The sequence below is a fragment of the Rhyacophila brunnea genome, unplaced genomic scaffold (assembly GCF_057557595.1).
Source record: "Rhyacophila brunnea isolate RB1 unplaced genomic scaffold, BYU_Rbru_1.0 scaffold_13, whole genome shotgun sequence".
Classification (NCBI taxonomy): domain Eukaryota; kingdom Metazoa; phylum Arthropoda; class Insecta; order Trichoptera; family Rhyacophilidae; genus Rhyacophila; species Rhyacophila brunnea.
In genome coordinates, this window is record NW_028232785.1 from 14813826 (window position 1) to 14831955 (window position 18130).

The 18130-nt window shown below is 33.8% G+C and overlaps 2 protein-coding genes across 2 annotated transcripts; one reads left to right on the top strand and one right to left on the bottom strand.

The window, feature by feature from the left end:
* Positions 1-611: 611 nt before the first annotated feature.
* Positions 612-6479, top strand: LOC147076607 (uncharacterized). The gene is made up of 4 exons (XM_085940904.1): positions 612-647; positions 936-1104; positions 2128-2471; positions 4836-6479. The coding sequence occupies exons 1-4, from the start codon at positions 612-614 to the stop codon at positions 5241-5243; spliced, it is 957 nt and encodes a 318-aa protein (XP_085797030.1). The 3' UTR covers positions 5244-6479.
* A 2041-nt stretch (positions 6480-8520) lies between these two features.
* LOC147076608 (uncharacterized) lies at positions 8521-18130 on the bottom strand. The gene is made up of 3 exons (XM_085941295.1): positions 17943-18130; positions 13265-13417; positions 8521-10593 (listed from the first exon to the last, which is right to left on the bottom strand). Exons 1-3 carry the CDS (start codon positions 18099-18101, stop codon positions 9049-9051), a joined length of 1857 nt encoding a protein of 618 aa, XP_085797421.1. The 5' UTR covers positions 18102-18130; the 3' UTR covers positions 8521-9048.

Genomic DNA, 18130 nt, shown 5'->3' on the forward strand with positions numbered 1-18130 from the left:
TTTCATATTTTTTCAAATCACTGAAAAACGCATTGAACATCCCTTTACTACGACGTTCTTGCAGTTGGGGAGTAACCAATATTTCTTTTTCTTCTTTCTCTGCTTCTTGAGGAAATAACTACTTCAACAATTTCTTCCATGTCCATCTCAAGCCTCATAATAGAGTAACGGTCAAATCACGTCGTCTTGCTGAACGCACTCGCTTATTTAGGAACAGGGGCGGCTTCACCTTAAGGGTTCATAGGGACCATCCCCACATCGTTATCAAGTCAAAAATACACGTCCGATATTTTTATTATTGTCATAATATACCCACTTAATTACATGATTAAATGAACTATTTAATTTATTTTATCCATTTAAACCCGTCGCTATTTTAAAAAGATATTTTTTATTAGTATACAAATGAATAAAGCAATGATGGTAAATTAAGTTAGGTATAACATAATGATGATTGCGCGGAATTAAAATAATTAATTAAATTAAATACTCCCTATTTCTACCGGACCAACTATGGCGTCTATTTTTCGCTGACTGGGGTCACTCAGTCCCATCCAGTCGCCGCAATACAAATCGCGCTTTACAAAAAATGTGAATGCATTAGCGTTAGTATGCGCGTACTGGGGAGCGAATTAAATGACCCCGAGGTGAGTAAAAACGCTCGCTGAATGTCGTTGTTAAAAACTGATGATGGTAAGTCTATAATAATCATTATTATCAATTAAGTCGACTGAGATAATCATATTATTATAAGTAGCTTGGTTCAGAATGTATAATATGATAAAGTTGGTAGGTATGTAGATTTAATAATTAATTCATAAACCCCACCACCTAGAAAGTCGTCGAGCCGCCACTGTATAGGAAACCTGCAAGATATATTATACTCACTGTTAGTTGTCGTGTGTATTTTGATGCACTGTTTGCTTTTTTTTTAGTTTATTACCGCGAGCACACTATTGACGGACGCTGCGAGTCTTCAATCATCAGCAAAACAGGTAGAGGACACCCCTTCTGATTACATTCAGATTGATGAACAGGACGCCAAAAAGGAGCTCGAGGAATATAATGAAAGATTTACAAGAATTGACCCTATATGTGGCACTGGTAAGTCAATAATATTTAATCGAACATAAACACTAAAGTATTTGTATGTAGCAGTGGTGAAGGCCTGCTGAAGGTAGGTTGGCTGTATCTAGTATAATTATCTCTTACGACTTTAATTACCAGCCACTGTTGATTGATTTGCATAATCTAAAAAAATAAACACACAGAGACATTTGTTTGAATAATTATATAGTAAGAGCTTTGAACATTTGGCATCGAATCCAGCGCACTTAAACTAATATTTATATTAACAAAAATTACATTGCTGTAAGCACGTTGCGCTAAAATACGTACAGCCTCAGGTTTAGTGATAGTATGACACTGGTTTTGACATTGTCTGTTTTTTTTTTTAAATACGATTGTAATCGTATGTATGTGTGAAATATTCGAAATTACTTGCAGCCTTTGTGCAAGTGTTAACCGCTGGGAACGAGCACCGGCGTCTGCCACAGCTTGTGGACCAAACACTCCACTAGTGTGTGGAGCGTTCATTGAAACCCTTTGAAAAATTATACCGCAGCAGCTGGTCGCGTCCACTAGCGACTGAGCTGTGGTTACGTTTAGTGTATATGTGTGCAGATGCTCTAAGGCCCGTTTCACACGGGACACGGCTATGTCTCTGGTGTCAAAGCCATCCACGGTTTTTCACGAGTTCCTTTGTTTTATTTATATGAACGCCTGAGGTAGCGAATGAATCAACGTGCATATTTTCACGTCATAAATTAGAAATACAAACATTGGAGACATAAAAAGCTGCCGTAAGTGAGGCGCCGACGGGACGGTGTATCTATGGCGCGACACGCGAGTGTCTCCGTCTGAACGCACTCATTCATTTATGTGTAAATACGGCCTCTCGAACACCGGTGTCTCGTGTGAAACGGCTCTATGGCTCCTTTTATTTATAGTCCAAGTTCTTCGTAGGTATACACCCCACCTTTTAGATATAAATATTTTTTTTACTATCCTCCAAGTCGCTTATTACGTTTGTGTGTTAATTATATTTTATGATTGTTTGTTTTATAGCGTCGACAATTAATAAATGGACAAACGACAAAGTTGTAGAACTCATCAATGAAATACATGTACGTCCTGAATTATGGGATGTGGACGATCAAAATTATAGAGATCGGTTTGGTAAAAAGGAAAGTTGGGCCGCTATCGCAAACAAATTTGATTCGACCAGCGAAGAGGTGTATAAAAAATTCAAATGCCTGCGGACTTACGCCAAAAATGAACAGAGGAAAAAGAGATCTGGAGCCGGAGGTAGCAAACAAGTCATCTGGTTTGCGTATGAGGCTATGTCATTTGTATTGTCACGGGACATACCAGATACCGGACTGGACAGTGACAATCCGACAAATATAATCGTAAGTATAACTGATTCATTAAGACCATAATAAGTAAAACGGCAAATAATTTTCAATAGTAGGTGTAACGAAATTTTGCAGTCGTCGCCAATCGAAGACTGATAGACGAGGTGTGAGCACGTCAATTTGTTTTGTGATGGCGTCGGAGGAATATATTCTTAAATCGTGTACAGATGACTACAAAACGTTCCGCATGTACTTGAAAAAGAAAACATGTCAATGAATATACTATTATTATTACGAATATAATGATAAACATTCCATTAAAAGGACGCATATTGAATTTTATGACAAATTATATTTCGTTCGGGTCGCGTCATTTCCACAATCCGCGCATCGCCTAGTCACGATCCTTTTAGACCAGGCCTCAGTTGAAGTATAGCCTTAACCTTTTGACTGTTATAATATTTTTCAAAATCACAGCGAGAATAATGTTACCATTTATAATTATTCTCCTCTTCAACCATGTCCGCATATAGACACCACACAGTGCCTTCGATAATCCCTGTCACTCGCTAGTATTTTTGCGTCATTCCAGGTCAATACTAGCATCCATAGTGCCGCCATAAACATCAGTAGCGAAGTGTGGAGGCAGGGTGTAATATCCGCCATAAATAGTACACATTAAACTTTGTTAGTCATACTTATTTGTTTTCATTGAACTAAGACTATAATTTACAGACGGTGTTGGTTAGTTTTTAAAAATCAATTAAACCTTGCCTAATACAAACCATAATAGTTTTGGTATATTTTGGGCGATATAATAAAATTGTGCACACTTTTTCATTCATACTTATTTGTTTTCGTTAGATTAAGAAAACATATTAAGTACTTACACATATTGTTGGTTCATTTTTTAAAAATTCGTTAAGCCCTTCCTAAACCAAACTATAATAGATAAAAATAATATTCTATCTATAATATATCCAAACTCATGTTAAATTTAATTGAATATTCTTAGATGTTTTATAGATAAGTATTTTTTGACTATTATCTAATTATCTATTATGGCATGGATTAGACCAGGGGGGGCAAACTGCGGCCCGCGGGCCGCATGTGGCCCGCCGGGTATTTTTTTGTGGCCCGCCATCAATGTACTTCTGATTACGAATAACTTTTTTATAATTTTTTTAAAAAATATTGACAATAGATTAAAATTTGAAGAATTTGTTGTTTCGTAAATGTATTATCTCAGTACGTCTTCCTTGCGCCTCGTCTCACACTATGTAACAACTATTTTCTACGTTGAAGATCGTGACACATTTAAATACTTTTAACTCCGCGTTTTAAGGAAAAAAAATATATGCCCATGATATGGTAAAAAGTTTGAATGGATTTCAATTAAAACTCAAGTTATTCCTTCGACAAATATCGAATAACGACGTGGACCACTTTCCAACTTTGAAGTTGGTGAATATATCAGAATATAGATTTGAAGAATATGGTAAAATTATTAAAGTTCTGAATGACGATTTTTCACAATGATTTGGTGACTTCCGAAAAATTGAGACAAGTTCAGCAATAGTACGCGATCCATTTTCAATATATATTGATAGTGTACCGACAGAGCTACAACTTGAGATTTTTGATCTGCAGTGTGACACTGATTTAAGAAAATTGCATCGTCGTGAAGAAATCTCCAAACTTTACAATGCCCTTAATTCAGACAAATTCGACCAACTTAAAGATTATGCAAGAAAAATGTTCGTTATTTTTGGATCAACCTACATTTTTTTTCATGAACCTCCATAAAAATTCTTTACGATCAAATGTCTCCAATGCCCATTTACAAGCAATTTTGAGAATATCAACTACAAAATTAACGCCTGAATTTAAAAAATGTTTATTTTTCGTGTTAATAAATAGTGTAGGTATACCTATCTAAAAATTGTATTTTACATGCGGCCCGCCGCTCATTTTGAATTCTTGAATTTGGCCCTCCATCCAAAAATTTTGCCCCCCCCCTGGATTAGACAGTTTAATTGAATTTTAAAAACTAACAAACATTATTTATACACTAGTCTTAGCTCAATGAAAATAAATCCATTTTACTGACAAAGTTTAATATGCATCATTTACGTCGAATCTTAACAGCCTACCTCTACCCTTTGCCACTGGTAAATTTAACTCTGACAATAATAGGGACCTAACTGTTTACACGCACAAGTGATGACTGTCTCACAAATCTCATTCTTTAAGTGTATCGAAACGAAACGCGTTGTTGTCATTGTATGATGCTGTTAGACAGGTTGTGAAAATTGGTGAACGTCAAACTGCTCTGCCACCACTTATCAATAATTATAAATAGAGGAAGGAAGATGACTGCATCCCTTATAATATCTACTTTATTTATATTTTTTTCAGGCAACTGAGAGTGTTGAAAAAGATGAAATCGTGGATTCTGTAGTGACACCCAACTCTCTGATCACACGTGGCACGACACACAAACCATCACAAATTAAGTCTAAAAAGAAATCTAAGACCAATACACATGCGAAGTTTAAAAATGCAGAACAAAATATAATAAATGAAACCCATACTAAACGGAAGAGTGATTTTTCTAGTTTTGGAGAGCATATAGCAAATAAATTAGGCACCTACGATAATTATACGCGTGCGCAAGTAGAATTTAAAATCAGTAAGCTTTTATATGACGCAGATATGAGAATGCTGATGCCTAGATCATCTTTTAATGACATGACCTCTCCGGTTTCAATGCAAACTCCTGATTGCGATTGTCAAACGTCTCGTTCAGAGCAGTCAAACGACTGACGCTGCTATTTTCGAAGAACTCGGATCAATTGTCGACGATTAAGAAATAGATAGACATAGACCTTTTACACATTTATTTCGTGTCCCTCAAGGCTCAAACTTAGGGCCGTTGCTGTTCACGATTTTTATAAATGACATAGCATAGCGGTAATAAAAAATGTTATGTTTTTGTTGTTCGCTGATGACTTGAAACTCTTTTTGGAAGTTATCACCTTGGACGATTGTGGTCAGGTCCAACTTGATATAGATAATATTATATTAGATTGTGGCAGGCGTAACAAACTAAAATTCAATATTGATAAATGCAATCTTTTGTCGTTTACCAGAGCCTCAAAAGTGTTGTTTTTCAAATACTCGATGCATGGCAGAGTTCTGTCACGAATATCATCTGTAAGGGATCTTGGCATTACGTTTGAGAGTAAACTGACATTTATTAGCCATATAGTTACCATTTCTAACAAGGCGCTTAAAATGTTGGGCTTCGTCATGCGTACTTCCCGGGTCTTTTCGGATGTTACGGTATTAAAACTTTTATTTAATTCTTTAGTTCGAAGCAGACTTGAGAGTGGTTCTATTCTTTGGGCGACGCATCAGTTGAAGTATGGCCTTGTGGTGGAAGGGTTTAGAAGAAATTCTTGAGACTCCTTTACTTGAGGTTGTATGGATACTATCCGTGGCTTTATCCAACTGGCTTTCTCTTAGGCATGCTTACATACTGCAGTCTGCAATTTAGAAGAAATCTTTATTTAGCTACGTATATTTTCGACTTATACAAGGTATAAATATAAATGAGAACTCTGCCACTCTGGGTAGTGTTGACCTGTGTGTCCCTGATAACTATCTTAGAAATAGAGAACATCAGTTGTTAATTCTCCCAAGGTGCAGAACCAACCTGCCACTGGTAATGTCAATTGGGAGGGCGATAACTATGTTCAACGAAATTGCTTCGGGTGTTGATATATTCCACCTACGTGAGGATGGGTATAGGTGGACGTTGTTTTATAAATTCTTAAAATAGGGTCTGCTTAACTCATCCGGTGTACTTCCTTGTAACTAATTAATATTTTTTGTATGTTATATTTCTACTGTTTAATAACTTGCTGTCTATCTCTTTTTTTCATGCAATACTGTTTTATATTTCTTTGTTTCTAAATGTTCTGAGCGTCTTAAACTTATAATTTGTAATGTCCACAATGTGTTAAAAATAAATAAATCGAAAAATTAAATTGAAATATCAATAATATATGTTTATATTTTTTAATCTGATACCTACTGATGTTTACTGAATTTTTTAAATTACATTATTTCTTGTCTCTTATTTTGATGGTTTTTATCTATTTTATTTAGACGTGAATTTTATCTCAATGCTATAATGTCAGCCATTTCTGATACGACACCTCATGGTAAAATGTGATACGGATGGCTTATGGACAAATTTCTAGACCTGGTACTATGGAGGCCTGAACTGGGTATATTTTGGCGGATGATGGTGGGTTGAGGGTAGGATTGGATGCTTCACAAGAATAAGCTCGGTTTGTCAAATTATGACAACGTTTATTTCAGATAAAGCAGGCGATACATAGTGAACTTTGATACAGCATACAGTACATACGTAATAATTGTATTTCTAAATCGCTTACCTACCTATTTTCTTCTGCCTCTCTCTTGTATTCCGGTGATTTTTATTAGATATTTTTAGTGGTTTATTTAGGTAAGGATTTGATTTCAATATTATACTGTCATCTATTTCCGATACAACATCTCACGATTAACTGTGTTACGATCAACTGCATATATACAAATTTCCGGATACGAATAACCATGACCGTCACTAACCATCCGTAGATGTGAACTAACTCTCGGGTGAAGACTCGTAGTCATAGCTGTAGGCCGGATGTTCATCGCTAGACATACAGTTTGGAGTGTATGGTTAAGGGGAAAGAAATTATTACAGATATTTTTTTTAAATGGACTCCCACATACCATTTTTCTGTGAGCTTAGTTGGCTGATGCTGTGTCTCTTCTCACTTAATTATAAAATAAAAGTTAATATTATTAGGTTCGGTTGACCTAAGTGTTATTTTACTATTTTACCATAATTTTTATTATTAAACATAACATACAAAATTAGGATTAGAGAAAAGACATATTATGAATTACAGATAAATCTTACATGAAAAAAAATTACTCTTATTTAAATGAAAGTAATATTATTTCTAACTTAATTTACTAGGTATATTTTATAAGTAACTAAAATTGAATTTTACTCTAAATATTATACTGCAATGGTGCTGATTTTACTTATGTGATCATGACATCCGAATTAAACGCATACATTTAAATGGCATTGATTTTTTATGCAATGTTCGCATGATATTTAAATTTTTTCATGCGATTATAAATTTTGAACCAATGCGATCAATCAGCAGTGATTTTAACTGTGCATGCAATCATCGCATTCGACTCTATGTATTTGTGCATGTTACTATGCATTTTGGGTGAAATATTGCAATGCGATGATCGCAATCAACCGAATTGAACGGCAACTGATTTTACTTGTACGATAATCACATAGCAGATACCTACATGCATTGTAATACAACTGCTCATCGAATCATAAAATATCGGTAAAGCACTTTGGCTGGAATCCGTTGGATACGGGTTCATGTCTCTCCTGGTGTATTATTTTTTCAAGATTTTTTCTACAGGTATATTATATCAAAATTATATAATATGTTCAATAAAGAATGTTGCATTCACAAATCTTTTGAATAAAAAGAAAATAATCAAAGACCATTATATTGAACATAATAAGTCGGAAACACCTCAGAAACTTCACTTAGCTAAGTATTGCATTGACGTTTTATTTTAATGAATATATTATATAAATATTGTGGGTCCCTGGTTTGAATCCTGGCTCGAGCATATACACATATTGTTTTTCAATTTGCTTTTGAGTCAGAGTATGATGGACTTAATAGGTAGCTAACATCCAGTTCTCGTAAAAACAACATCTGTTAGTACAAACCCTCACTCTTATGATCTTATTAGGATCGGACATGGTCAGTAAATATATAAATAGAGTGGAGTTTGTACTAACAGTTTTTTAAGAGGATTTGATGTTAACCACTTGCTCAACCTACTAGGTCCATATTAAAAAATAGCATTTGCCAGACCCGGGACCTCGACACTCAGCCATCTATATAATATAACTTACTACGTATTATTATTATGTATATATTTTAGTGAAATTCTAAAACTGGACTTAAATTTAATTATCTATTAATTAAGATACGACAAACACGTAAGCTGGTTAAGGATAAAAATAGAAATAGTTAATGGTTCCCCTACAAAAACAAAACGAATGTAATGAACACTGTACATTTTCAGAATTCAACACGTTTGGGTTTATGGATCGATCGAAAAAAAATCATCACGCGATCCACATAGCTTATTTATAAGAATATTTTACCAGTATCGGAAGCGTTTAGAAAGTGGACAGGGGTCGTAACGCTTTCCGATGCGTCATTACCGCTAGCGATAAAACGGTTATCCTCCTGCCGCATTGGCAGTATGCATTACGCACCGTATGAGATAACAATAGTCGTGTTCATCGCTATAAAAAAATATTATGACAGAAAATGTGTATTGTCGCGTGTAGAATGGCTTTAAGGAGGAAATGAGCTTAATCAGAATGTGATCTCTACGATTAAGAGCGTCTCCATTAGCGGCTGCGAAATTATGTACTCGTACATACTCATTGCGTGCGTATATATCAAATTTTAGTAATATGTTTAAATACATATTACCGTGAATGTGTCAGTTTATGTCTTTTTAAGTTTTCAGCTTTAATACATTGAAAAAGGCAAGCGTCGCATTTAAACGGTCGTTCATCGGTGTGCGTCATTTTATGTGCTTTGAGACGATAATTCTGCGAGCATTTATAAGAGCATACATCGCAAGCATACGATTTTTCACCAGTGTGTATGATTTGATGTCTTTTTAATTTACTAGATGTAATACACGAAAACGAGCACACATCGCATTGATATGGTTTTTCTCCAGTGTGTTTCATTAGATGAAATTTAAGATGTGATACTTGAACGCACGTATAAGAGCATTTATCACATTTCAGCGGTTTTCCATCAGCGTGCGACATTTTATGTAATTTGAGACGATATCGAGACGAGAATTTATAATCACATAAATCGCACTCGTACGGTTTTTCGCCAGTATGTGTAATTGAATGCTTTTTCATATTTTCATTCTGCCACGTTTCATAAGGGCACAAATCGCATTTGTATGGAGTTTCGCCGCTGTGCTTTATTTTATGTAAAGTGAGATTTGAGATCTTCGTGCATCTGTAAGGGCATAGATCACATTTTAATGGTTTTTCACCAGTATGTGTCAATTTGTGTAATTTGAGAGTGGTATTTTTCGTGCAACTGTAAGAGCATGAATTGCATTTAAAGAACTTTTCACCCGTATGTGTCCGCATGTGTATTTTCAAACTAGCATTCCGCGAAGTTTCATAAGAGCACACATTACATTTAAATAGTTTTTCATTACGATGTGCCATTTTATGTGATTTAAGACTATTTTTATACGCCGTTTGAAACGGACAATCATCGCATTTATATAGTTTTTCAACGGTATGTGTTATTTTATGTAATTTAAAATCATCAGTATCTGAAGTTTGAAACGAGCAAAGACTGCATTTAAATATTTTCTCAACATTGTGTTTAATTTTATGTGATATTAGATTTTTCATCTTGATGCATTTAAAATAGCAGATATCACATTTAAATGGTTTTTTACCAGTGTGTACAAACATGTGTAATTCAAGAGTAGGTTTTTTCGTACAACTGTAAGAGCAGTCATTGCACTTGAAGGACTTCTCACCGGTATGTGACCTTTGATGTATTTTTAAGCTATCACTCCGCGAACATCTATAAGAGCAAATATTGCATTTATATGGTTTTTCACCTGTATGTGTCATTTTGTGAATTTTCATATTACCAATCCTGGAACATTGATGTGGACAAACGTCACATTTAAATACGTTTACACTAGATTTTTCAGGTAATGTCTTGTTTACTTTTGGTTTAGATTTGCTCTCAGCGACCTCCTTATCGTGAACGGTTTGATTGCTTTGTATAATATTTGGACTGTCTAGAGATAAAATTTCCTGCTTGACGTTTTGGTTGTCAATCGTTATCATGGAGTCTTGCAATACTTCATCCTTGATAACACCGCGTGTAGATTTCGGGTGTTTGGTGAAATCATCTGCATCATCAGATATATTATAGGAATTCTTGAAAGCCGATTTGTGAAGTACTGGGAAACACCGCTAAAAAAATAATAAAAACAAATTTATTTTATGTTACAAAAATAAAAACAGTACAAATGGTGGTGTCGAGGGGTGGAGATGCACTAAACTTTGTCAGTCATATTTGTTTGTTTTCATTGAATTTAGAATACAGTTACCAGATGTTGGTTAGTTTTTAAGGATTAAATTAATTGTACCCTACCTAAACCAAACCATAATAGTAAAATATGAAATGGGCGATCCGACAAAAATGTTACACCCTTATTCAGTCAAACTTATTTGTTTTCGTTGAATTGAGAATACATATTATTACAGAAGGTGATGGGTAGTTTTATTTTAAAATTCATTAAGCCTTGCTTAAACCAAACCGTAATCGATAAAAAATATTCTTATATCTACAAAACTTCTAAAGTTATGTATGATTCAATGGCATAATTTCAGATATTTTATATATAAACGAATATTTTTTTACTATTATCTATTATGGTTTGGATTAGTCAGGGTTAAATTGAATTAAAAAAAATAACACTATCAAATCATTGTACTACTTAGTCTTATTTAAACAAAAACAAATACGTTTGACGGACAAAATTTAGTGTACACTATTAATGTCAGATCTTAACAGCCTACCTCCATTCTTCGCTACTGACAAATAGAGTACTATATACATGGCCTTATTTTAAAATAAACTAGATGCACTAGAAAATGTAACATATTATTATTTACCTAATTAAAAGCATTTATTACTCAAGTTCTGGTTCATTTTCACACCATAAAAACTACAATATTCACATATACTACTGTCTCAAGCATGGCCCCGATATCCTGAAGTCCCCCAGACTAGGATCTTTGACGGGGCCCTACCTATCGCTAAAGATAAAGGCAGTGTGACGCTCTACAGTAGCGTTTTCCAAATGGTGTACGCGGTAAAATTAATGTGTATATTTTGTATTTTTTGTATATTTGAATTATGGAGCTGTCGAGTATCGATACACAATTAAAAATTGTATCGTACAACCACATAATTTTAAATAATAATAATATTGAAGATAAATAGCACCGCATGCGACTTTTTTACTATTCGAGAGAATTTGTGATGTGTGTTTAAATCACTTATCTGGTCGATTCGCCACGCCGGGCCCTTCCTGAGCCCGGGCCTCCAGGCTAGAGCCCTATCAGCCCTCCCTTTGTGGGAGGCATGGTCCCAAGGTAGAAACATTATTGTCCCAAGGTACTGATGTACGCATTCTTGATAGCAAACATGATTTTTAGCTAAAAGCTACCCACAGTTAATACCTATGCAGTGTTAAAAGGTTTTTATTACTCGAACAAAAGATGCCTATCTAAAAATTAAAAAAAATGTCTCAAGGTACAATCCTTTCCCCCTACTTTATGTCTTATCAGTTAAAATGCATTCCAAGCCATTCATTGGTAGGCGTAGTGGTATTAAGCGATATGCAGTCAATGAGGTAACGACTGATTACTATAGAGTGACTATCAGCCAGATTGAATGAGGCATTGCCCATTGAAGAAGGAAGCCGATACATTATACGACTGGTCCTACTTTTCGCCCCTCCCGTTGTCTATGGATGACTGTCTATGTCATTGTCGATAGAGCGCTCATACTGACGCGTCTGTCGTGTTCACTTGTCGGAGTATTCTTAGTTTCAGATTTCTTTTAGATTTTTTAACGTATCTTGGAGACCTTGGAGTTCATTTGATTTAGTGGTTATGTGTTATTGATGTTTTCGACTTATACGAGGTATAAATGAGAACTCTCAGTTGTTTATTTTCCCAAGGTGCAGAACCAACCTGCCACTGGTAATGGCAATTGGGAGGGCGATAACTATGTTCAACGAAATTGCTTCGGGTTTTGATATATTCCACCTACGTGAGGATGGGTATAGGTGGACGTTGTTTTATAAATTCTTAAAATAGGGTCTGTTTAACTCATCCGGCGTACTTCATTGTACCTATCTAATTTATCTACTGATCTATGTCTTTTTTATGTACCTTATACTGTTATATTTATATATCTTTGTATCTAAATGTCATGTTGTGAACGTCTTAAACTTATAATTTGCAATGTCCACAATATGTTAAAAAAAAAAAAAATTGAAATTGAATAAAATAAAATTAAATAAATAATTGGAAGTGACGATCGAAGTTATTTTAAGTGTTTTGGCATAAAAAAGTAAGAAATGCTTTTTTGGTAGATGTCCGAGTTTACGTAGGGACCGTCGATATCATAATTCACTAGGACGTTTGTCAATGTGACAGTCGATTCTAAACGACAATAACTAATAACCAAAGAGATTGGAAGAGTCCAATCTTTTTGCTAATAACTTATTTATACTCTTGTCATTATAGAATACCAAACTCTGTTTGCTAGTACGCTATCAATAAATAGTATGGCAGTGGACCACTCGTTGCTTGTGCAAAAATTTATGCTAAGACTTTATTAATCTAAAGATGTCGGCGAATGAGGTCAATCTACGATTTTCATTTGTAAGAAAGCCTCCATGACCGCAGTGAAAAATCAAACCTCATTGATTGTGACTAAGGAAAAAGTATCAAATGTTCTGATATTGACAAAAAAGAGTAGAAAGGTGAATGCTGTTTACCATAAAGGTGTGCTGATCTTCAACCATAATTTGTGAAGTGACGTGGAAAATAATGGCATGATAAATACCTTATCAACATCCTTGTCTGCAGAATAAGAACATCCAGCTACTGGATTGTCTTGCGTAAATGGATGATTTGCAGATTCGACCAAGTTTCCTTGAAAGTTGTCAGGCTGGTAAATAATTTCTTCTTTCACTTCAAAGGTGTTTATCATAGTATTCTGTAAAAGAGATATTATTTTTAATATCAAACTAGGGTGTATGCGTAGGGTTAGGGCAGCGTCGGTTTTCTTTGACGCAACTGATTCGCCAGAAAAATTAAAAGGGTGCCTTCAAATAATTCAACCCAGTCATAAAGTTATTAAATTACACAAAAAATAACTAATATAGTTTCATGTAAGCTATTTGAAAAATACTAAATTGGTAAGAATGCTGGTGTAGGTATGTATTCTGATTTATAAAAAAAGTGTTTGCTTACGGGAATTAATTTATTTAAATGCAATAACACCATATGTGTGTACTTAATTATATAAAATATAAAAATAAATGTTTGAATGGTACTGTTTTAGCATAGAGAGTCTCAATATCAGTCAGTGCGTCGAGCCTTACGTCACTAAACGCGCCACTGCGTTATGGCTCGTCTTAGGTAGGCGCGTTCGGCGGCGCGCAACTCAAACGTATAACCAAAAAAGACTTTGTCGACGAAAATTTTCACACACGGTTATACGTTTGAGTAGCGCGCGCCGCTTAACGCTTCGCCGACTTCGCCCACGTAAGACGCCCAGTTAGACCAGGTCCAGATGGCGCGATTTGACTCGCGCGTAACAAGCCGCGCGTTTTCCAATACAAGTGACCTAACTGAGCCGTTCACATGCACTCGTGACGTGATATCTCTCGCGCGACAAGTGCAAGCGAACGTGACGCTTATAGCCATTTCAAAATAAATTGTGACGCTAAAAAACAAACGTGGTCATCTCCATCACATGTGAAACTGAGTAAATCAACTTTTTTGTTTTTGTGGTTAATTTGAACCCGTGAGTTAATAATTTCCTAATTTATGATTATATTTTATTTAAAGAATACGATTTAAACAATGCTCAATAATCGCGGATCCTTAATAAACAAGATATTTACGATTTTATGTTGGAGATGGCTATGTTTGTTTTGTATCATCTGGATTTGACATAAATACTATTGGAGATAGACAGTTTTGTTTTGTATTCGATCGGTTTGTTTTGTATTCTTACAAACAGGGTTGTGTTAAAATGGGTGCCGGACGAAATCCCGAATGTCAAAATCCCGAATGGCCGAAATCCCAAATGGCCGGAATCCAGAAGGCCGAAATCCCGAAAAATAAAAATATATAAACAGTATTAATTTTCAACCAGCGGTTCCCCAAAAGGCGGCGCTTTTTCTCGATTGTATAATTAATCTAGATAATTAAAATAGTAGTATTAAAAACTATTATTAATTATGGAATGAAGCAACAAAATAATTTTCAACCAGCGGCACCCCAAAAGGAGGCGCTTTTTCTCGATTGTATAATTTAACTAGATAATTAAAATAGTAGTATTAAAAACTATTATTAATTATAGAATGAAGCAAAAAAATAATTTTCAACCAGCGGTACCCTAATAGGCGGCGCTTTATCTAGAGTGTGTAATTTAACAAGATATTTAAAATAGTTATAATAAAAACTATTAATATTTATGGAATCAAGCAACAAAATAATTTTCAATCAGTGGCACCACAAAAGGCGGCGCTTTTTCTCGATTGTATAATTTAACTAGATAATGAAAATAGTAGTATTAAAAACTATTGTTAATTATAGAATGAAGCAAAAAATATTTTTTAACCAGTAGTACTCCAATAAGCGGCGCTTTTTCTAGAGTGTGTAATTTAACAAGATAATTAAAATAGTTATATAAAAACTATTATTAATTATGGAATGAAGCAAAAAAATAATTTTCAACCAGCGGTACCCCAATAGGCGGCTCTTTTTCTAGAGTGTGTAATTTAACAAGATAATTAAAATAGTTATATAAAAACTATTATTAATTATGGAATGAAGCAAGAAAATAATTTTCATTCCATAATTAATAATAGTTTTTATATAACTATTTTAATTATCTAGTTAAATTATACAATCGAGAAAAAGCGCCGCCTTTTGGGGTGCCGCTGGTTGAAAATTATTTTCTGGCTTCATTCCATAATTAATAAATTTTTTATATAACCATTTTAATTATCTTGTTAAATTATGCAATCGAGGAAAAGCGCCGCGTATTGGGGTGCCGCTGGTTGAAAATTATTTTGTTGCTTCATTCCAAAATAAATAATAGTTTTTAAATAACTATTTTAATTATCTTGTTAAATTACTTACTCAAGAAAATGCGCCGCCTATTGGGGTACCGCTGGTTGAAAATTATTTTGTTGCATCATTCCATAATCAATAATAGTTTTTTTATATAACTATTCCAATTATCTTGTTAAATTACACACTCTAGAAAAAGCGCCGCCTATTGGGGTGCCGCTGGTTGAAAACTATTACTGTTTATATTTTTTTATTTTTGGGGATTTCGGCCTTTGGGCTTCCGGCCATTCGGGATTTCGGCTTTCGGGATTTCGGCATTCGGGATTTCGGCCCTTCGGGATTTCGACCGGCACCCGAAAAAAACAACATTATAAATGTATAACTTATTTCATATTTACAACTAACACTTCATAATTTGAAAATTATAATTGGGTTTATGAATTTATTTTGAGTTTTATGATATTAGAATTAAAGGTAACTAAACAAACATAACAATATTTTTGAATAAAAATATATAAAAAAAATAAAGATGACTGAACCAGTTTACACGATATTATGCAGCTTTAAAACTGAACATAAAATATGAACAGCCAAGGCACAGCCCTGAGGTTCTAAAATGCTAACTGTCGTAAAACGTTTGAAAATCAAAATTTACTTACCGTTTTTCAGTCTTCTTTGAACGTTTAATGGTATAATTTGATCTGGTTAACTTTCGTGCATTATCTGGAGACACTATTTCAAACTTTATTTGGATTATTTTCCATTCTTTGACAATTATTTCGCTTAAAAACTTGAAGAGCACATCGTATACACAGAGAAAACTTTTTGCTGATGGGAGTCATCTTGATAAAATGCCACGACATGATTGGCCATTTTGAAAAAGTGCTACGTCGTTATTGGCCAAGACGAATGTGACCACGTTTGATATAAAAAATCAATGGATATGACTAAGTTTGAAAAAAATCACATCTTTTATTTGAATTTTTGAAGCAGAAATTGAGGAGATAGCCATGTCTTAACTAAATAATATTATATAAAACAACACAAGCAATCATACCAACCAAAAATCTCAAAAAAGTCATTGACTGGAGATGGCCACGTTTGTTTTTTAACGTCACAATTATGACTGCCTCGCGCTATTTGGGGAAGTAATCGCACATCGCGTTAGTCAAAATTCACACCAACAAAAAATATTAAAACATTTAGAGAATAGTTTTCACGTAAACTGAATAGTACCAAACAAAAGTAACGTATCACATTTTTTAATAAAGTATAATAAGTAAACTTAGTTTTGACAACTAACAGTCACATAGAAAAAGGAGAAAATTCACAAAGCGAAACGATATTAAAATTTCAACAAACAAAATAACCTTTAGTCTATGATCATGTCATGTTTCAGATCTGTCAAAAAATAAAGTATGATAAATATTGTAGATATTGTTGTTTTATAGCCCCATATGAATAAATAATTACAAGATAAAAGTGACTTCTTATATAAACGTTTTTAAATTTTCTGTTGAACCATATAAACTTGACTTGACTATCTTAAAATATCAACAAAAAAAAATTGTACTTGACATGTCATATTGATTTCCATAGTAAAGCATGTAAGTATATATTGATAATTTAGTTGCTAGGACCCCAGATTTCTAGCAACCAATAATGATGTCGAAATAATTATTCATACAAAACAGAATTAACTCAAAATGAATTCAATTCTACTTAAATATGGCTAAAAATATTAAAAAAATGTATTGGCATCGTGTTCTGATATATTCTAAAAGTTTCAAATGTCTAACTAGTCGTAAAGTTAATTAAAAATCGATTGCAAGATTTGTACCGGACAAATAAGAATACGAGCTAAAAAAAAACGTTGTAAAATAAAATATTATAAGAAAATATGGATAGATAATATCTTTTTTTAGACATTCAAAATACCATTTATGCTCTATCTTATATAATAATAATTATAACTTTCATAAAATTGAACATTTCTTTTTTAATGAATTTGTTCATAGACTATTATATCTGTATACAATATGTATGTACCTACCTATAAGTATAAATACACATTTTAAAATATTCTTTTAATTAATTTAACCGCAAAGAAGAGCAAAATATACTTCCGTCGATACACCTATTCATTTTTGAGAATTGCAATAGTCTGTTGACAAGTGAGAGTAATTTCTTTTTATAGTTAAAATCTACCATAATATGACAGTTTTCGATCATTTGTGAAACCATCCATTTTCGATGTGAATTTCATCTTTTCGAATGTTGTCGGCAATTTGTGAAAACTATCAATTTAATTGTGCAAATATAATATATACACCATATTTAATGGGGGATTTATATTTATACAATTATCACAGTGCTGACAACGTTTAAACACATGATATTCACATTGGAATTGGATGAGAAAACGAGCGACTTACGTCAACATTGTAGCCCGCATCGTCGATATTCTCTTGTTTTATGTAGCAATGGACGTCTGGGCTGTTTGAACGCTTTATAGGAACATCAAACCAAACCGGACTGGACGGTTTTACTTTAATATCACATTCGATTTCTTCTGGTTCGATCTTAATATCCATTTTAGAAATAATTATGACAGCAGAATCGA